This window comes from Eleutherodactylus coqui, chromosome 7, assembly GCF_035609145.1.
Source record: "Eleutherodactylus coqui strain aEleCoq1 chromosome 7, aEleCoq1.hap1, whole genome shotgun sequence".
Taxonomy (NCBI): Eukaryota; Metazoa; Chordata; class Amphibia; order Anura; family Eleutherodactylidae; genus Eleutherodactylus; species Eleutherodactylus coqui.
In genome coordinates, this window is record NC_089843.1 from 118,506,929 (window position 1) to 118,529,545 (window position 22,617).

At 42.3% G+C, this 22,617-nt stretch overlaps 1 protein-coding gene across 6 annotated transcripts in view; it reads right to left on the minus strand.

The window, feature by feature from the left end:
* Positions 1-22,617, minus strand: part of RAPGEF2 (Rap guanine nucleotide exchange factor 2) — a 239,202-nt gene that overhangs the window by 35,525 nt on the left and 181,060 nt on the right. For all 6 annotated transcript variants that reach the window (XM_066573574.1, XM_066573576.1, XM_066573573.1 and 3 more), the window contains one exon: positions 3,477-3,608. In XM_066573574.1, coding sequence (XP_066429671.1) covers positions 3,477-3,608 — 132 coding nt within the window. The remainder of the gene's footprint in view (positions 1-3,476; positions 3,609-22,617) is intronic.

The following is a 22,617-nucleotide window of genomic DNA, read 5'->3' on the forward strand; positions in this document are numbered from 1 at the left end:
ATTACTGGGTGATAATTCTCATTAATCTGCTGCACTGAATATGCATGAGGGATCTGCAATCCGTAATACATTTTAATTGAATGTTTGTGCTCCTTTAATCGTAATAAGCCTTTAAATGGCTATTAATATTAACTGCAGCGCATATTACCACAGCCGAGGAGCGCAATCATCCGTCTTTATTAATGTTACACTAAACCTATACAGCCCGATTGTCACCTTTTAAATGCCTTTACATTGAACAGAGGCGTAATAATCGGCCATCATTGTAAACCTATAGACACACATTACAATACTTTCATTATTTTAATTGGGCTAAAGTGTTTTCAGCAAGCCCAAGTTAAATCTTTTAGAAAACAATCATGTTTTGGCCAGCCCTAAAGTCTATGCTTCATCGCATCCAGCGCCTGTAATCAAATCTGGCATTTAAACATGGAGGAGCATTAGCCTGAGCATTTCTAATAATACGGCTTCTGAGGCTGTATATGCCAGCAGTCCCCCGGGACGATGGCGGAAGACGACACTGACAGAGCAAGTCATAACGATCTTCTACAGCTCGTCATGAGAGTTAGGCCCAATGTACACGGGCAGATTTGATTTGCAGAACCCGCGTGGGAGAACCGCAAATCGAGCCGCCCATAGGGATGCATAGGCGCCCGCAAAGCAGTGAAGATCATCCGCATGTGATTTTTTTTTCCCATGTGTGTAATGATACATATGAGAAAGACACTACTAAAACAGTTCAAAGAAAAGTAAGTGAACCCTTGAAATGACTGATTTCTGCATTGATTACTAACAAAACTTGCTCCAATGGTAATGTGAAGGCCCTTTTATATGGGCCAGCGATCAAGTCCGAATGTTTGCCTGCCCAATCACCGGCCACTAAAATCATCTCCGCGATCAACTCATTTGTTGGATGATGGGATCACTTAGGCGGCCAACTAATGCAATCAGTATGGGAACAAACGATGGTAGTAATGATAATCCATCCCCATCCTCTGCCGCATGTAAAAGGGCGTAACAAGCACCTTTTACACAAGCTATTGCTGATTGGCGCTCATTAACGAGAATATCATCTGCCTGCGTAAAGACCCGCAAGTCATAATTACAAACACATATCTAACAGATAAACGGTGAGTATCGTTTACTGAGCGAGAGGGTCACTTTCTTGCCATTGTAATAGTCCATTTATCATCACCTCTACACCCTTCTGTTCTATACACTGTAATTAGACTTGTCTTCTCGTTCTCCTCTGCTGCGAGTTCCTCTAGAAGGAAACAGACTCAAAATGGTTTCCATGAGCAAAAAAAAAAAAATGTTTACTTCTGCATCTTTGCGAATAGTAGACGGGAGGGCAGATTTTTCCATGCTGCATCGCCTTCTACTGCCAGGCCCTTCAGTTCATTTGAAGCTGGCAGAAGGCTTCTAACAGCCCTTCCTAGTACATTACATCTGCCAGCTTTGGATTCAGTCTCTCGGTCTGCATGTAGCAATTTAATTACTAGCAGATTCTCAATCTGCCCACAGACTGTAAGTGCAGGACGGTGCTATCTGCAGCCATCTGCCAGCACAAGAAGAGCTGAAGCAAGGGCAACAACTAGTAATCCAATAACTACTCTAACTTCTCACTTCATGGCCATGGTAACAATGAATAGCCCTACCCCTTTCAATCTGTTTGTTTATTTGTACTTTCCTTACATGAGCTTCCAAGTAAAATAATCCAACAATCAGGAGAACGTGAACAATACTAATGTCTGTGTGCGCCCTACTCCTCCCAAACACCGGTCAACCATCAAGTCCTCGTCAGAGCATCCATGCCGGGCAATGACTGAGATACTTATTTTTACATTTCAAGAAATTGGTTTGCAGGTCTTCATTAGCCGGTTTCTTTCTTGTAAAGCCTGTATGAATGCAGAACAATGGCTGCCTGTTCACCTTGAAGACCAACATCCTGAGCGTCTGCGAGTCACATGATGTGAACAGGAATCTAGCCTGCCATTAAAGCTTTGGTCCGGAGAAAACAGGATATTGTTATCAAGGTCAGGCTGAAAATAGATGTGAGTCAGTGCAAAAGAAAAAGCACTTTCAGTTCACAAAGCGATGTGGTCATAGCGGCACTCCAGTGTCCTCACTCGTAAGAAGATGCTGCATATAGCGGTGATGGGGCTGAAAGTCGTGTGGTGGGTACTGGCGGGTTTTACCTACCAGAGAGAAGAAATGGCACGGAAGGAATGGGGATATTATTGACAGGCAGCACATTTCTTGCAGGAATTTCTAAAACTGAATCAGTTCCATTTATTTGAATGATGTTAATTTGGGGGCAAGCACATGGACCTCTACAAGTCATAGACAAAGCTGGCTCCTGGGAAAAGACCCTAAAGATATAGGGCATGTCAGCTGGGAAAAGAACTTCTCAACTAAACGGACAACGTGTTCCTTAAATGAAGCTGTCCGGCTGACATACAGCTTGCTCCATGATCTCAGTTACTGAAAGGGTCTGTTGGGATTCCATTAAGGTTTGTGTCATTCCAATGACAAGACTAGCATTGCATGCTGCAAAGAGGAGCTGCCAAAAGAAGAAAAGGTTTGAACACCCCTACAGTAAAGACGAACATGTAATAAATGGTCCTGTTGGGTCTCTCTTTGCTGTAGGTCAAGTCCCCTGGTGCAAGCATGACTGACGCCTAGGGTTTTCTTGGAAGGCAGTTTTTGCAGGATGGTTTGCCATTGCCTTCCCCAGTCATCTGTACCCCGCAGCAAGTTAGGTACTCATTTTACAGACCTCTGAATGAAGGGAGGTTGAGTCAACCTTGAGCTGGCTACCTGACCCAACCGGAACGTGCCAAATAAAGAACTCCCTTCCCTGGTGACCTCCACATGCATGGACCACACCTTAGCACATAGTGCATTAATGTGTGGAAAATACACCGCATATTACAAAGCAGATGAGATTTAAAGAAGTCTATTTTTGTGCGATTTGTGTTCAAGAATCACCCATTATTTTCTATGAAGTATAAAATAACATATCACAAGCCATGTGATTTACAAGCAAGTGTGATATGTTTTTAATGCATGTTACTATGGGGACCACATTTAAAAACAAAATGCACAGAATTGAAAAAAAACAGATCTAAAACAGATCGCAAACGCATTAAAAAAAATAAATAAAAAATAAATAAATAAAAAACCGCATGGAAAATGGCCACTTTGAACATTTAAAATACAACCTACACACATAATTCAGTACAATAAGCCGCCATGATGTCACCTCCAGACCATCATAAAGAAAATCCAAACTATGTACCTTTGTATTACATAATAGTGAACATGTGATCACTCACAAAGCCTTTGGAAACTGCTCGATAATCCCCATACATTATAAGATTAATTTGTTGACATGTCACATGGCCGAGACAATGAATAGTCATCCAGAAGACCATCTTTAAAATGTCCAAGCCCCCCGCCATGTATGAGCTTACCTGGTAGATGTCAGACAAGCTGCTGCTCCCAGAATCACTAGTGATGCTACATCCTGAATGACTGGAGGACACCTGGGTCACCTGTGGATGGAGGCTGTCAGTAATGTGCAGCTTGGTGAAGTCAGCAGGGAGCTGCAAGAGAACAAAGAGGAAGCGTGTGAATATTTACATCGACACAAAGTAACAGTCACATTAGAGAAATGATTTATTTACAGCCCTTCAACAATGAGGAAATAAATGACAGCATAGTATCTGCTATGAAACATGACTCTTCCCCTGGAGCAGCTCGATGGATTAATCACCGAGGACATCTCCCTGCACCTGGATTATTAATGGTGTGTATTCCATGAGACTGGTAGACATTCCTACATACTCATAAGGCCAGTCATCGTAACAAGCCGATCGCTGTGCCTTCTTACAAATGCGGTATTCTGTCGGTACTTGAAGATTGTTCTAAGGGATGTCGGTTTCCCACAATTTTTGCAACATGTGAACTCATTTAAAGAGCCACTCCCGTGTCGGTTTGCTTTTTTTAATTCATGATGTAACTAGCCTCCCAGCATATATAAATCAGCTAGTATTACCTTGGTTATTTCTTTCGTTCTATCTGAATATTCCTAGAGTCCTTCACTTCAGGTGGGTCATGTGATCTCATTCTGATCCTTTGGGAATTACTTGGCTTTACCTTCTTAGTTCTCAGTCAACATAATTCCCCGTGATATTACTTGGAGTCTATCACACAAGATCTTCATAGGGTGTGTGTGTGTGTGGGGGGGGGGGGGGGGGGGGAAGTCCTAAAACAGTTACTGCTGATGATCACACAGTCATAATAGAATGAGATCACAGCTCATCCTCCTGCCTGCATAATTATGATCTGTAGTTTATTTACGTGAATAAATAATAAAGAAGGTAATAGCAGTGTCCTCCCAATAGGCAGAGATGGTACAGGCTCTAGCTGATCATCTGATCCGATTCATCATGGGAGTGTTTGAGCATAGAGAAATTGAGCATGGAGAAATCTCAGCATCAAGATGGTGAGTGATGGGCATTAGACAAGATGATGCACTGCATGCGAGATACTGCAATATACATAGGAGATGTCTAAAGTGTGACAGGCAATCAGGTGACGGAGACAGGGATGGAAAAATGGAACAAAACAAAGGGGGATCAGAGGAGGATTGTCAAGACTCATTCTAGTAGGCGATTCAGTGTCAAGTAAATTGCAGTTGAATTGCTCCAACTAATGCCCAGTTTGTTGCTTCTTAGCAGATTGGCTATAACAGTTGGTGACCTGTTCAAGTGCCATTCCTGTCTGAAAGACACAGAAGGACAGACTAGTAGACAAAAGCACAAAAACATTGGATCACTGAGCAGTCGAAAAACGCTGCCTGGTCAGCTGAATCCAGATTTCTGCTGCACTATGTTGATAGGAGAGTCAGAATTTGGTGTAAGCAGCATTAACTGATGACCCCTAACTGCCAGCTGTCCAAAACATGCCAGTACCAACTTCTAATCTGCCACAACTGCAGGAGGCTATCCTGTTCACCTAGGCCAGTATCCCTGCACAATGACTTCAATACCTATCAGTATCTATTACACGATGAAGACCAAAGCACTACTGGATGGGTGGCTCCAATACAGCTGCCATTCAGTGTAAATTACAGTTATGGCATCCTTTTAGCTGCTTGCATTTTCATTGACCTCAGCCATCAATAATCAAGTTGTTTTGTTTCAATTAGTCTTATCCCGAACTACTATATGTAGAAAATAAGGTTGATCAGATAACTGCTCATACAACAATACTAACCAGTGAAGTTGAAAAAGCAATAAAAGCAGATCATATAGACAATGGTCCAATATAGAGGTGGACAATAGTCCAATAAAGAGGTGTAGCAACGGAACAAACAGTATACAGAGTAGGAAGTTCAGCAAGTAAACAAAGGGAGAATTATTAAGCTCCGTCCCAGTGGTCCCAGGAAGAGGCTGAAGAATGCAAGATGGAAGGGTAGGAAACCGAAATCAAAGAAAAAGGAGTTACTCCATAGACTTTAAGGAGGGAGTAGGCTAGGTTAGAGTAGGCCAGGGAAACCTAGGGTCTCAGTACTGTGGCACGAATCACTCATGAAATAGCCTAAATAGCACTACATGTAAAAAAAACTAACCGTATGTGATGACATGGATGTTAAGGGAGTGTGCCCACAGTTTTTTCACTACACTGCAGGATGCTGTCTGGGGGTTCTATCACAGATGCAGAAAATCGCATTATGACAGAACCCCCAAAACATAAAGGGAACCATTCACAGTCAATGAAATGGACACAACTTTGGTGTTCGTTTGACAAAGCTTCTGCTTGTTTCTGCTCTACTAGTTAATAATGTAAATCAACTACACTATTCTATACACTAAATATAGCAGAAATTAACAGGAACCTTGTCAAACAGACTCCCAAGTGGCGTCTGTTCCACTGACCACAGTGAATGGTTCTGTTACAATGCCGCTTACTGCCACGATCATGGAACCCCCTGACGGGATCCCGCAGTGTAGCGAGATACAGGGACTGCTCCCAAGAGTCACAGATGTACTATAACAGATAGGCCTTCAGTTCTGATCCACGATTACATGTAACCAGTATGAGCCGTGTATTCCTTTACACTACTGGATACTGCAAACCCTGGAAAATCTTTTCTTTGGAAGGTAGCTTGTGCATATCCACCACATACCCCATCATCTCACAGATGAGAAGAAAGGCCATCTAATCATGCAGAACGCAATCATTGGCAATCATCAGTGTACCTCTACGTACATGGCAGAAGCAAAATGTTATTCCACTAATAAAGGAGCAGCTCATTGCAATGTGTCACTGGGCTATAATCAGGCGGTATTCACCACTGAATCACCTCTTCCTGCATCAGCCGGAGCCCTCCCCACCGGCTGCACTTGTTACCATCAAATGGAACAGCTGCATTCACAAAGGCCAGCAAAGTCGGGCCGCAAACATAAGCAGATAGAAAGGCCACAGTGTTCACCCAGAACCAGGAAAATCCATTCTCAGCACAGAGAAGAAAGCCAGATATGCAGTTTTTGCCATTGTGGGATTTCATTTCTCTAACCAGATGTAAAATGTCAACATATTTTACTGTGCACCATATACACAGCTGCAGTATTATACTATTGTCTACAGTGCACTATATACACAGCTGCAGTATTATACTATTGTCTACAGTGCACCATATACACAGCTGCAGTATTATACTTTTGTCTATAGTGCACTATATACACAGCTGCAGTATTATACTATTGTCTACAGCGCACCATATACACAGCTGAAGTATTATACTACTGTCTACAGTGCACTATATACACAGCTGCAGTATTATACTATTGTCTATCTACAGTGCACTATATACACAGCTGCAGTATTATACTATTGTCTACAGTGCACTATATACACAGCTGCAGTATTATACTATTGTCTACAGTGCACCATATACACAGCTGCAGTATTATACTATTGTCTACAGTGCACCATATACACAGCTGCAGTATTATACTATTGTCTACAGTGCACTATATACACAGCTGCAGTATTATACTATTGTCTACAGTGCACCATATACACAGCTGCAGTATTATACTATTGTCTACAGTGCACCATATACACAGCTGCAGTATTATACTTTTGTCTATAGTGCACTATATACACAGCTGCAGTATTATACTATTGTCTACAGTGCACCATATACACAGCTGCAGTATTATACTATTGTCTACAGTGCACCATATACACAGCTGCAGTATTATACTTTTGTCTATAGTGCACTATATACACAGCTGCAGTATTATACTATTGTCTACAGTGCACCATATACACAGCTGAAGTATTATACTATTGTCTATCTACAGTGCACTATATACACAGCTGCAGTATTATACTATTGTCTATCTACAGTGCACTATATACACAGCTGCAGTATTATACTATTGTCTACAGTGCACTATATACACAGCTGCAGTATTATACTATTGTCTATCTACAGTGCACTATATACACAGCTGCAGTATTATACTATTGTCTACAGTGCACTATATACACAGCTGCAGTATTATACTATTGTCTACAGTGCACCATATACACAGCTGAAGTATTATACTACTGTCTACAGTGCACTATATACACAGCTGCAGTATTATACTATTGTCTATCTACAGTGTACTATATACACAGCTGCAGTATTATACTATTGTCTACAGTGCACTATATACACAGCTGCAGTATTATACTATTGTCTATCTACAGTGCACTATATACACAGCTGCAGTATTATACTATTGTCTACAGTGCACTATATACACAGCTGCAGTATTATACTATTGTCTACAGTGCACCATATACACAGCTGAAGTATTATACTACTGTCTACAGTGCACTATATACACAGCTGCAGTATTATACTATTGTCTATCTACAGTGCACTATATACACAGCTGCAGTATTATACTATTGTCTACAGTGCACCATATACACAGCTGCAGTATTATACTATTGTCTATAGTACACTATACACAGCTGCAGTATTATACTATTGTCTACAGTGCACCATATACACAGCTGCAGTATTATACTATTGTCTACAGTGCATATACACAGCTGCAGTATAATATTGTCTACAGTGCACTATATACACAGCTGCAGTATTATACTATTGTCTACAGTGCACTATATACACAGCTGCAGTATTATACTATTGTCTACAGTGCACCATATACACAGCTGCAGTATTATACTATTGTCTATAGTACACTATACACAGCTGCAGTATTATACTATTGTCTACAGTGCACCATATACACAGCTGCAGTATTATACTATTGTCTATAGTACACTATATACATAGCTGCAGTGTTATACTATTGTCTACAGTGCACTATATACACAGCTGCAGTATACTATTGTCTACAGTGCACCATATACACTGCTGCAGTATTATACTATTGTCTACAGTGCACTATATACACAGCTGCAGTATTATACTAGTGTGTCCAGTGCACTATATAGACAGCTGCAGTATTATACTATTGTCTACAGTGCACTATATAGACAGCTGCAGTATTATACTATTCTCTACAGTGCACTATATACACAGCTGCAGTATTATAGTATTGACTACAGTGCACTATATACACAGCTGCAGTATTATACTATTGTCTATCTACAGTGCACCATATACACAGCTGCAGTATTATACTATTGTCTACAGTGCATATACACAGCTGCAGTATAATATTGTCTATAGTGCACTATATACATAGCTGCAGTATTATACTATTGTCTACAGTGCACTATATAGACAGCTGCAGTATTATACTATTGTCTACAGTGCACTATATAGACAGCTGCAGTATTATAGTATTGTCTACAGTGCACTATATACACAGCAGCAGTATTATACTATTGTCTACAGTGCATATACACAGCTGCAGTATAATATTGTCTATAGTGCACTATATACACAGCTGCAGTATTATACTATTGTCTACAGTGCACTATATACACAGCAGCAGTATTATACTATTGTCTACACTGTAGCATTATAACAGGGGTTACAGCGCACTATATACTGCTGTAGTATGAGAACATGGTCTATTTGTAGGGTCTTTCCTCACTAGTTAAAAAAAAAGATGCATGCAGCAGACTCCATGTAGGACGTTCCATAAAGCGGCCTTGTTACTGGTCTGCTCATGTACAACAAGCAGCAGCACTAGAATAAAAGGACATGTTTTCCTGTTGAAGCAGTCCGTACAGCAGATCCCGGGCTCTCCATTGACATTAAAGGGGTTGTCTCGCGAAAGCAAGTGGGGTTAATGGCCATATTAATGCACTTTGTAATATACATCTGCTGCCGGACAGACCCGAAGGCAGAAGACCCTTCTGCGCAAGCGCGTCTAATCGGGCGATTAGACGCTGAAGTTAGACGGAGCCATGGCGACGGGGACGCCAGCGCAGGGAAGGTAAGTGAATAACTTCTGTATGGCTCATATTTAATGCACGATGCATATTACAAAGTGCATTAATATGGCCATACAGAAGTGTATAACCCCACTTGCTTTCGCGAGACAACCCCTCTAAGGGACTGTATGTATTCTGATTTGTAGCTTAGAAATAACCTAGGAGGACATTAAAGTACACGTTTTTGAAAGACACTGTTTTGTAAAATCCCAACCACCAGAAACAAACATGGAGCCCAGCCAGTAAGATAACCTGCCCACTAATGCAAATGTCCCGTGAGTGGCCTTATACCTCCCAGACCTACAGTGCAATAATACACCCCCCCACACAAGTACACGGCTTTAAAGCCCATATACACAGAACTAGGATTGCTCAAAAATCGCTCAAACGACAGTTTGAGTGACCGTTTTAAGCGATCACCTTTGCATAACTAAGTAGCTAATTAGCTACTCAAGGCCCCCATTGCTATGGAAAGCGCCGGCACATGTCCACGAGCGGAGAATCATTGCGATTCTCCGCTCGCGGCGGGCAATTCGCAGCATGCCCAGATTCTCTGTGGTCAGCCTATCTATTAGATTTGGCTGAGAAGCGGAGATTCGGAGGCAGCTCCTGCTCCAGGGGGCCGGCTCCCGCGGTGGAGCTTCGCCACAGGATACCGCATCGCCCATGGACAGCTGGCCTAAGAGTTAATGCAGGCAGAGAGGGATACCGCTGCGACAGCTCCAAAAACAATGCAGCTGTTTTGTATATGCAAACAGCTGCATTGATCTCAGCGCTTTCAGCTTGTGTCCCGCTTAGAACTACCAGTGGGATACCAGCTGAAATAATGATATCAGCACCGCATGCTGAGCTATCAGCTTGTGGTGTTGATAAGGCTCATCGCTCATTTCTAGAAAACTAGAAATGATCAATAGACGAACAGTGCACGATGGCTGCGCGTTTAGATGCAACGATTATCGCTCAAAAGATGGCTTTTGACCGAATTTCGAGCAATAGTCGCTGTGTCTAAATGGGCCTTTAGTGTGCCTCCAATTCCACACAGACATATCTGGGCTGTCCGATTCAGACCAATCATGAGGACAAAACGCTCCAAGAGGTGTCATATTTACACAGGATCCTCGTATGGCGGCATTATGCTTACACATGCAGCACACAGGCGGTACCATGCCTTACTAGGGAACAAGGCCCAGGCGTGTTTACCTCACTAAAAGCCATGAGGGAACCGGCTGCCAAGACACAGTGGAAACATTTTTATATTCCAACGGTTTGGACAAACTAGAAATATAAATACCGCCTGCTTTCCTTGTGTTGGGGATATATCGTTGCTCAAGCGATGCAGAGTGGCCACGGCAAGGTAGCCCAGCACCCCACTCTTAGGAAAGCTACCTATTGTAATTGTATTGTACAGGGAGGGCCACGGAAAGATAGCCCGGCACCACACTCTTCAGAAACAAAAGCTGTCTTTGCTGCCCCATAGTATCCACCCACAGCGCAGCTTTCATTACTTATTCTGCTGTGATTGGTTGCTATGGGCAACAAAGGCCTAAAAGTGTGGTGCCAGGCTATTTTCCCACGGTCCACCCTGTAGTATATTTGGAACGAGTACGCAATATCTTTGACCACTAAGATCCCTCTCAGACAGGAAGATGCAAGATTATTACTTTTTATGGGAAAATAATAAAGAATAATCCGAGTTAGAACCGTAATAAAAAAAATAAATAAAACCGCTTTCAACAACTCCTGCGATATATCTGACCGGTAGCTTGTGAATACCCCGCCACATTTATATGCCAGAGGAGCTCGCTGCGCTATTCATCTCCCACATGTAACATTTTTATTACAGCCATTACTATAATGAGTAAGTGGTTAATGGTAAGCTCGGTTCCCTGCTATAGCCGGCTCATGGCACCATACATTTTTGGGTGGAGTGTGGGGGGGGGGGGGATCAGGGGTTGTACCCCTCAATCATCACTATTATTGGTGTGGCTGCAGATATCAGCCAGTAAAGACGCCGTACAGCAGTCCCCCTCGCTCTGCCCCCTCCGGCGTTATCTCCAGCACCATTTACTGTTTGCATCACTACTGCTTTTTCTACAGTAAAATTAATGAGCCCTTAAAAGATGTCAGCTGCAGCGCTGCACGGGCGAGGGCTTTGCCATTTATCTCCAGGAATATGATTTCATCACATTGGCAGGGCTCCATCTTGGCACGCGTTACGTAGTACACTATTCTATGAATCCACAGCCTGTTGCAGAGCTTTACAAGGATCCTTACTTGCTGGTTCTGCTTATAGAACGGCATGTACTACAAGGGGTTCTGCCTAATATTAACTCTGTGGTCAGGCTGAAGTAAGAGGATTAAGCATACAGGGCCATAAGTAAAGGCCCATTTAGACCCTATGATTCTCGCTCAAAAATCACTCAAAGCCGTCTTTTGAGAGATAACCGTTGCGTCTAAATGCACGGACATCATACAGTTTTCGTTCACGATTCGCTCCTCGCTCAATTCTAGTTTTCTTGAATTGTGCTATGAACTCTTATCAGCGGTGCCGACGGCAGCGGTGATAAGATTCTTTCAGCCTGTGTCCTACTGGTAGTTCACAGCAGGACGCAGGCTGTAGTCACAGAGAACAATGCAGCTGTTTGTTTATGCAGAACAGCTGTATTGTTTGCTCCGCCTGCATAACTCTTAAGTAGCTACTTAGCTACTATAGACTATGCAAAGATGATAGCTCAAAACGGTCACTCAAACTGCCGTTTGAGCGATCATCTGTCACTATAAATGGGGTCTAAAAGCTGTGGTACATAGATCATTCACGGACATTACTATACGGCTCATCGTGTAACACTAGCGCTAGAATGCTACAGATTTACTACACTATTTTACACAATTGCCATGAACTAGGCTGTATTACAGCCCGTATACCCTCCAACTTGTATACCGTACCCATACACGACTATGGGGCCCTATTGTTGTAGGGAATGATGATGGTTAAATATTGACTTAGGCTGGCTGCACATGGGCAGATAGGCATTACGGAATCTAGAGCAGGCCGTCCCCAGGTTCCACAGCAAATACCATCCATAGCATTCAACGGAAAAGCGATTCTTCATGTACACGAGTGGAAACCAATTGCAGTTTCTGATCGCAGAGGGGAAAAAAATCTCAGCATGCTCCATTTTTGTGTGGACGGCTTCCACTGAAGTCCATGGAAGCTGTCCAATCCGCGGCCCTTCTGCTAGGCGATCACGCGGGAAAAGCAGGAGTTTAAGAACAAAAAATATGTACTGCACGTGTTCCCAAGGCGAGCCGTGCGGACCACCCGCAGTACAGATGAAGAGAAAAGACAGCAGGTACGCGCGGACTGTTGCCAGGTCCGGATTCCGCCTGTGGAATCTGACCCGCCTGTGTGCAGGCAGCCCTACTGCTATTTTAGATAGAAGAATTTTATATATAAAACGCAAACTCCGAGTTTTTGTGTCATATACAAATCCACAGTTCTGGTCAGATTTGAGTGAAATTCTGCATGAGTGTTTTTCAGCACCAGACGACGACTACTGGTGGAATTAAAAATCAAAAACTCACCACCTTCCCCTGTAATCGTTGTTGCCCCTAGCAACCAATCACAGCTCAGCTTTTATTTCTTATACTGCTGAGGTAAAATGAAAGCTGCGCTGTGATTGATTGCTATGGGCAACACAGATTTTCTTTTGGACAGCTCTCATAACACTGCGGTGCTCGGCTTATTTTTGTGGCCCACTTTGTATATTCCAGGCCTGCTAGTCATAAAATCTTTTTGAAAGCCCAATTTTCAATAACCAATCTCTGCCCTCCTAGTGCCGTGTAACGCACGGGTAGATCACCTAGTAATTAGTAAATAATCCAAATTTAACAGAGTCCATCTAGTTCACAGATCTAGGATTGCAGCTATTTCATCCCCATGCACTGTACACGGTCATTACAAGACTGTCAGGTGAAATGTCATTCACTTACGACAATCCATTTCCCATCCCAATTTACTAGGTGGTTAATGTGCTATAAGGACAACAATTAGGGAGGAACGAGACACTTAACAGACCAGTAAGGATTAAGGCCACTTATCATCCGCTATAATGTATACTCATTCGCGGTCTATGGCGAGCGACCATTAAAGCGCGCATCTTTCGCAGGGTTCAGTGATTTAACAGCACAAGTCAATAGATGTAATTACACCTAACAAACTCATCTTCACTGACTATTTAAAGGCATAATGCTAAGTGACAGGTCAACATGGTAAATGGTTATTACCGCCTCTGAAAATATTCCTGCGTGTATTCAGAAAACAAACAACAACATTGGTTGATGGATCATCAGCAAACCATTTCACAAGACTGGAGAAAGGATTAGTTCACAAAAAATTAAATCCCACTATAAAAAAATAGAATAAACTGGATAAACAGCAATTCGGTTATATCAACCCTCCGGGGCTGGAGTCGGAAAGATGGCCGAACTGCTTCTCTGACTAGCGGATGCACATTGTGCATAGCATGCAGGGTAGTCTAAGACACTACATGCTGCTGTGACTGGCCACCATTGCTCATGTGGACACTGGCCAATCAAAGCAGGCGGAGTGACTGAGGGTGCAGAAAATAGTTTGCACGAGCATTCCATGCCACAGTTTGCGCGTTCGCTCAGGCGGTCAGTTTAAACACAAAGAGAAATTGATTTTTATTTATTTATTTTTAACAGGATTGTTCAGTTCCCTCTACCAGTGAGCTTAAACCGAATGATTCATAGAGGAACCAACAATGATTTTCGCTAAGAACAAACTATAAGCAAGCGAATTCCTCGTTCAATTGGCCGTAGTAACGCTGAATGATTATCATTCAAATTCAAACCATCCAGTGATTATGTGAACGATAATCATTCTGTGTAAAAGCACCCTGAGGGCTCCTTCATATCGTCGGTCGCCATCTTGCCACGGGAAAATAACTGGGGGGGGGGGGGGGGGGGGAATTATAATCGCAGTTTTGTTCGCGAGAGGTCAGAGAGTCAGTGATGCATTTGTTTGCAAAAACATCGCTGCCACTTATGTATTTTTTTCATGAGACAATCAATCGGACTTTCTAATGTTAAAAACGCATGACCTCATATAAAAAAACGTAAGTTTGTGCTTCGCGATACAATAAAAAGGAGGCTCCATAGAGAAATATGGGAGATTTAAAATAAAAAAAAAAAAAGAGAGAAAGGTTAGAGCATACTGCAATTTTTTCTTTCACAACATTGAATGAATTAAAAATCGCAAATGTGAAGGAAACCATTGAAATGCATGGGTTTCATAATTCTGAGTTTTCACTCACATTGCACAAAAATGGCGCCATTTTACTAGTGTGAAGGGGCCCTTAGACTACTGATGTATACTATGCCCAGTCAGAGAAGCTGCTGTAGCCATCTTTGTTTCTCCAGGCCCAGAGGGTTTTGCAGTACTCGCCACTTGTTCTTCAGACTGCATTGCAGAATGTAGACTGTACAGCAATCTATCCTCTGCAGTCCACTTGGCATCTGTGCTGCTGGTCACTATAACCACACCATTCTGCAATATAGCAATCTGATTAGCAGACAGAATCTAAAAAGCGGCCTCTCTAACTGTAAAATATTTCCTCCAGCTTAATAGATAATAGAGCGGCTAATCTCTATTTTACTGGAATTAAATTAAATGTTCAGTTTAGTTATATTATACTAAAACGTCTTCAATCGTATAGAGGAGTTCAGACGAATAATAAGGCTGCAATGATTGATGGAGGCAAATTAAACTTCACTTATAGGATTATTTCGGTTAGTGGATGAAATGACAAGTTTTCACCCACTCACTGAATGGGTGAAAAGTGACAGATGGGTGGGGGTCTCTGCGGTCAGATCCAGAGAATGGGGGACCTAAGTCAACTCCTCTCGCAATGCAGGATCACGTCTCTCTATTTCCCCAATGCAGCAGCGAACGGGCCTATAGTCATGCATGTGCGGCTCCATTCATTTCAATGGGGAAGACATAGCAAAGTATGAAGTGCTCGGCTATTTCAGTAAGTACCATTGAAATGAATGGAGCTGCGGCCGCACATGCGTGACCATCAGACCATTCGCTGCTACATTAGGAAAATATGGAAAAGCTATCCTGCATTGTGAAAAAGAGAGAACTTTGGTCCCCTGATCACGGGATTGTGGTGGGCCGAGCATTTAGAATCCCACAGACCTATCAGTTTTATCCCGTTCAGTGCATTAAAGTATATCTACACTTTCAGAATAAGATGATGTGCGTGTCCATGAGGAATAACACTATGTCTGACCATTATATAACTAAAAATGGAGGATACATGACCATTATATAACTAAAAATGGAGGATACATCTCTAGTTTTCAGTTTTCCCTATGGATGTAAAATGAAATGAAGCCAGCTATGGCACTTCTGCTCCCATGCCCGATGACCATGTTGGGCAGTTCTGCACTGACAGCGGGCGGAATGATCAGCCGATTGCTGAGGATCCCGAACAGTTGGTCCCCGATCAATAACTATTGATGACCTATTCTGATGACAGATCATCAATGGGTTTTCCGAGCAAAAAACTCTTTAATCATTCTATCTAATTTTTTTTTTAATGACAGAACCCTTTAAGTCATGCCCATTGTCAGGCACAGAAATAATACATTTGCGCCAAAGCATGTATGGCAGTTTTTGGTGCAAATTGAGCCATAATTGGGGTTCATTTAGTAAATCTCTTTTTCGATGACTGGTTTCCCTCTTAAACATCCAGATTATATATAATTTTGCACTTTGGAAACTATCACTTATTAATGCCTTCATGGTTTTCAGATGTCAGCTACCCAAAAGTCCTACTGTATTTATACAGAGGAGCGCAATGGCCAGGTGATTTTTTTAGGATACTTATCACACTATCTCAGACCACTGATGAAGGCAACATCTCTCTAAGGCCGCCTGCAGACGAGCGGGTGGGATCCGGCAGCGAGAATTCTCGCCGCGGGACCCGACCCGAGAGCCTGCAGGGACGAGCGCGTACTCACCCGCGCCTGGCGGCCTCGGCTCTTTCATGTGCCGGCTGCCGCGCAGCCGGCGCATGCGCAGACCGGAGCCGGCGGCCGGGTGACTGCGAGCCCCGCACAAAAATCGGACATGCCGCGGGTTTGTTTGCCGCGCGAGATTTCGCACGGCCAAACCGCGGCCGTCTGCATAGGAGTGCGTATTGTAATGCACTCCTATGCAAACTTTCAGTGGCGGAAATCCCACGGGAAATACCGCTGCGGGATTTCCGCCCGTGTGCAGGCGGCCTAAACCTATTACCATTAGTTATACAGAACCAACAGGCTCTTCAGCTTGACAGTAACTCATAACAACTTTGTGTCTACTTTCCTTATAATCAGGCACAAGAAATAATTCTTAAGAAGCCAAAAAAAGTGACATTTTTTTTAAAGGAAGAACATTTTCATGAAATTGCTGTTTTCACGGGTGCCAACATCTAGAGGCCAAATAGGATATGCTGTACTGTATCTTACAGCCTGAGGCAAGAGTGGAAGGAGTTCCAATGAAGACCTTGTCCAGGAGACGATCGAAACATAATAAAATAGACAAAGGGAATAAAGAAAAATGTAATAAAAACCCATGATAATTTGTAATTTCGATAATGGTTACCACTTTAAGCATTGAGTATGTTGGTGCCAAGATCAACCCACTCAACAGGAAGAATGTACTAATTGCATGGATATAGGGGTTGGATCTGAATCCAGGACTCTGGCAAGTCATAGTGCTCCCTATAAGACTGAGGTATTTACCAGTACCGGTATGAGGTTTATATCACTGTATGCAAGACTGATGTGTTCATTTAATTCTGAACATTCCATTACATCACTGACAACATACTACATGTGAAAGCTACTTATACGTCCAGTAAATGGATCATAAAAGGGAATTTGTCACCTACTTTTAGCTAAGCTTATGGGTTGAAAGAAGGTGAAATGCTGATTACGGGGATGTAAATGTTATATTTAACTCTCCCGTCGTTCCCCCGGTGTCAGCGCTGAAACGTCACCATTCTAATTATATAATGGGCGGACTACTTACCAGCTTTGCCCAATGCATCGAGTGGTGAATTTGAGCGCTGACACCGAAGGAACAAAGGGGAAGGTAAGTCTAACATTTACATCACCGGTCTCAGCAGGTCACCTACTCCCAGCCCATAAGCTTAGCTTATAGGGCTAAAAGAAGTTGACAAAGTCTCTTTAAGATGGCATTGAAGCAGTTGGCATGATAATTGCTAGGTGTAAATGTGTGCAGCGACCGAACAGTGGGTGATAAATCACTGACTGGATCTTTCATGCAGACCTAAAAATCATCAATTTTCTGCTGAAAAGCTTTCGGCATAAACAGGCGTCATATGGATTTGTTGAATAAAAAGCAGCGGCAGGAGGGTTGGCTGGAGGCGTGATTATGATCCAATGCATGATCAAAACTGCCCAATTTTTTTCAGTCTAAATGCATGCAAAGTGAACGATTCCTACTTTCCCGCTGATCGCATGCTCGTTCCAATTTAGCTTGCAGTGTAAAAGGGCTTTAAGGCCACATTCAGGCATCCGAGTGCAATTTATGCCAGAAATTCTCGAATACAACTTGCACTGGACAGCACATGGGGCACCCTCTCCATGTGGTCTCAGATGTGTGGGAGAGTGGACACTGCATGCCCTCCTTACGTTCGTGACCAGAATAGGGCATGTGATTTCTTTCATATCGCCCATCGGACTGCGGGTAAGATTGCTCACCTGAGAAGTTCCATTGATCTTAATGGGTCTGAGTTCTGTCCAAGTTTGTTCAGTTACAAACTCAGACAGCACTTGGGTGGATTAGGCCTTAGAGGGCATTGGGAAATAGTCTAGAAGGGGGCTGTACACATTAGACCATATATGTCTGGTGATGCGGCAACAGCGTAAAAGCCCACTGGATGGGGATGCCAAATGAATTCATTGCACCATTTATCTCCCCAAGCGCTCTATAGGCTCAAAGGAGCTACAATGAACTAGCCAGAAAGGCTTTTCCATCTGGCACAACCAAGCATTCAGTGGGTATAAAAAAAATCTACACACCCGTTAAAATGCGGTTTTTATCATGTTAAAAACTCCAACAAAGATGAATGGAATTGTACAGAAAATGGGTCACATTGAAGGTAGAAAAATATCTGAAATCATTCATCTTTGTCATTTTTTTTTTCCAACATAAAAAAATAAACCATTGCATTTTAAGAAGCGGTGTGTAGACTTTTTATATCCACTATATATGAATGCAGCTGAGCTGTAACTAGGAGGTTCTGCAACATATATCCAATAGCCGTAGTCTGATGGCTCAGCTTCCAGCTACAGAGCCGTGGCTGTCTCATGGGGACTGCCTACAGGGCCACCCCACCTCAGTGCAGACAAAGCTTCAATGTTTTTGGGACAAGCCAACTATAAGGGGGGAAAAAGGTCAAATAATGAGTGACATTAAGACGTTAGCTGTTCACTATACAAGTGTTCTTGGTGCAGGCTGTAATATCACTGCCCAACTAAATGAACACAAGCCAAAGTAAAGTCTGCGCCATGTGGAATAGCAGGGTCTGTATGCAGTAATGCCTCACACCAAGCTTTCCATCATAAACTGCAGCAATGTGTTACCAGTGAAAGGTTTATGTTCAAATGCAAGCAAGTGTAGAGCTGAAAATCCAGGCTAAAATAAACTTTTCCATGACTGCAGAAGATAATCAATCACTTCATCCCACACAGACCACAGGGCTTATAGTCAGGACTTAGCTACCCGACACCTCCATGCAACGCTGGTTTTGGTCAATGAGACATGAATGTCTTCATTGAGGAGGCTACTCCCCATTCCATATGTACAGGTCTATAACTAGCTTTGCCTTAAGAAGAGAGCATTATAGGCTACGTTGAGAGCGATAAGATCCCCTTCTAGACAAAAGACTCCATGTCTTTGGCTATATGTGAAGATACCCCTGGGTGTTCTCATACATGATACTTTTGTATCTGATGAAGATTCATTTAGGAGTAGGTTATTTTGTAAAGTAAAGAACAGTAAACAAGCAGCTGAACTACTGAAAGGTACATGGCAAGTCTAACTCCTACAAGCCAACCAGTGATGTGCTACATAGCTGGACAGACATCTGGCCGATACATTGAATGCCAAAATTGCTTCCCTAGGAAAGCATAAGTCCGGTGATCTGGTCCTGTTCCCTTTGGCACCAGAGAAAATTTGATGCTAAAACTGATCCCGTGTCTTCCCTTCTTAACTTTTATGGCAGATTCATAAGCTATGCCATTAGAAGTCTGATGGCTGTAGGTCTTACTTTTGGATCCCGCACCTATCTTGCATTGTGAACCCCATAGCTACTGGCCTGGCTGTATGCCATGGCCAAGAACTGTAGAAATAGCCAAGTACACTCTGTTATACCATTTACTTAAGTACCATAGAAGTGAATGAGTATTACGGAAACCTCCTTGAATCACCCTCTGCTCAGGATCTCCAGCAATGAGCTGCCCATCCAGCCTGCTGTCAGTGCATCAGGGACGGGAGCTTTAAGTACAATAGCCAGCTTCAGACCCATTGAAATCAATGGAAGCAGAAGCCAGCTCTTCTATTTCAGGCACTTATGCCTCCAATACCAGGGTCGGCAGTGGAAGTGTAACAGTAGGCTTCAGCTCCTATTGATGTCAAATGAAATGAAGCCAGCTATGGCACTTCCGCTCCCATGCCTGATGACCATGTCTGCCCCCTCAGCACTGACAGCGGGCTGGACGATCAGCTGATTGCTGAGGATCCAGAGCGGTTGGTCCCCAATCAATAACTATTGATGACATATTCTGACGATAGATCATCAATGGGGTTTTCTAAGCAAAAAACTATTTAATCTTTCTATGTTTTTCTGTGAACTATTTATAAGTGGCTGAGATCCAGTGACACAGTAACGTAAACCAACGCCCATCTATGAACCGTACGCTAGGCCAACAAATCCTATCCATTTAGAGTCTGATCATAAAGAAATGTTTGGGTGCTGTCTAGTGGTCTGTTCCACATCTGTAAAACTGCAAGCAAACAGACAGGCAGCTTTCTAGTTTCCTTCCAGTTAAATGGAGACCCTCTGACCTTCAGAGTCATGTTACAGGCTCTTTGCAGGAGACTCAATCAGAATCTGGGGCTTTTTTTTTTTTGGCATCACATTTCTGCATATGATTTGCTCCTAAAACATCGAAGACAGGAAAGATAAGTGTGCAGACATAACCCTATGGATGGGCTGTTTCCATTTAAAAGTACAATAAACGTCATCTTGACAATTGAAGGAACTCAGGATTTACAGGAAGCAAAGTGTTAAAATATTCGATTTTTAATTCAATATTAAGAATCAAAAAGTTTAAGTTTCAAAAACTGGCGGCCAATATTACAAATATTTATTTGTTATGTACAGTATTGTAGCACCAAGCAGTTAAGTCCTCATAGATCATACGACGCTACATTATTTGTGAGGGATTATCCCAATGAATTCTTAGTCCTTTTCATACAAACCTCTTGCCATTTGAATTAAACTATTGTTCATCAGCAGCAAAGCTTCAACCGTGACCATTAATTTTCCAGAAATTATGCATACACAAACGCTTAGGCTCTGAATCCCTGCAAGGTTTATTCCTTTATGAGATTCAACTAGGTTGGTCACTATTAGAATAAATAGCAATCAATGAATGGGCTTATCTGTGAAACCCGCCTCACCCTTGTAGCTTTGATTGCTTTATATTAACACCTACGCCTGTCATCTACAAGGTCCTACTGACAATTGGTAGAACACCATCTGGTAGGCTTTGTATAGTAGGTTTGTCCCAATGTAGCATCACAACCATAATGGGTTTAAACTGATCTTATTTATAAAGCTATACAACAACAGTGTCTGCTATTGCAGTCCATGCCCATTCAAGTAGTAGTGTTTTGGGAAATATGGCCAATTTCGTAGAAACGTTTTAAAAAGGCAGTTCTCTGTATGTGGCGGTGGTCCAAAGGAAAAATTTGAAATGAGATAGAGATAGATATATAGATATATATATATATATATATATAGATATATATATAGATATATAGATATAGATATAGATATATAGATATAGATATAGATATATTCAAAATGTATGGAGCCATCTGCTTCCAGCTGTCTACGGAACGATAAGCGTTCAATCGAGCGCAAGTGAATGCGAGCCAACAACTGAACGACGGACAATAATGGTTCGCTTTTCGTTCGTTCATTCATTTTATGCAGGCATAAAAATAATCATTGGGTTGTTCACTTATCGTTCAGTCTAACATTCACTAATACAGCTAATGTGAAAGCCTGAATAACTCTCATTTGAACGAACCAACAATGTATCTGCCTGTGTAAGCAGGCTGCACAGGAGCGAGCCAACGAGCTAGCTGTGATGTCATAGATGAGCTGATGTTTGAATAATTGAACTATCCTAAGGGTCCTTATTGCTCGTTCAGAGCTGGAAACCCCCTTTAAAAGGTGATGTATGCTAACTATAAATTTGCTTAAACGGTATTAGATATATTCTGACACAACTATGCTATGTATTACCAAACATAATTATACCACTGCATATATCTACCATGGACTCCCACTAAAACTTTGTGATATACGTTATTTTGTATCCAGTTGAGTCTGCGTGTCCCTCATATACCTACAAAAGTTACACCAAAAGCCTATCCTTGTCATAGATTTGGCCATTAAAGCCCATGGCCACGTCAGTGTACAGGCTGCGAGGTTTTTTCCAGTGTACATGCCGATTGCGTAGAGCAAGTTTAGAAAAGGAAATGTGCACAATGACTGGATGTTACATATAACAAGGCCGCTTTAGTCACATAGTGTGGACACACGAGACCTTCTAGTGCTCCTAATTTCTATGGCAAGTTTTGGTTCATATACATTTAAATGACTCAATGGCAAAAATTAAAAGGTCGCAAAAACAAGTATTTTTATAGAGAATTCAGCTTTTCTAGTCCGTTTTCACCAAGGAAAGCCAGATGGATGGCCATCCAGGTAATGCATAGACCCCTCTGTGTTCTTCAAA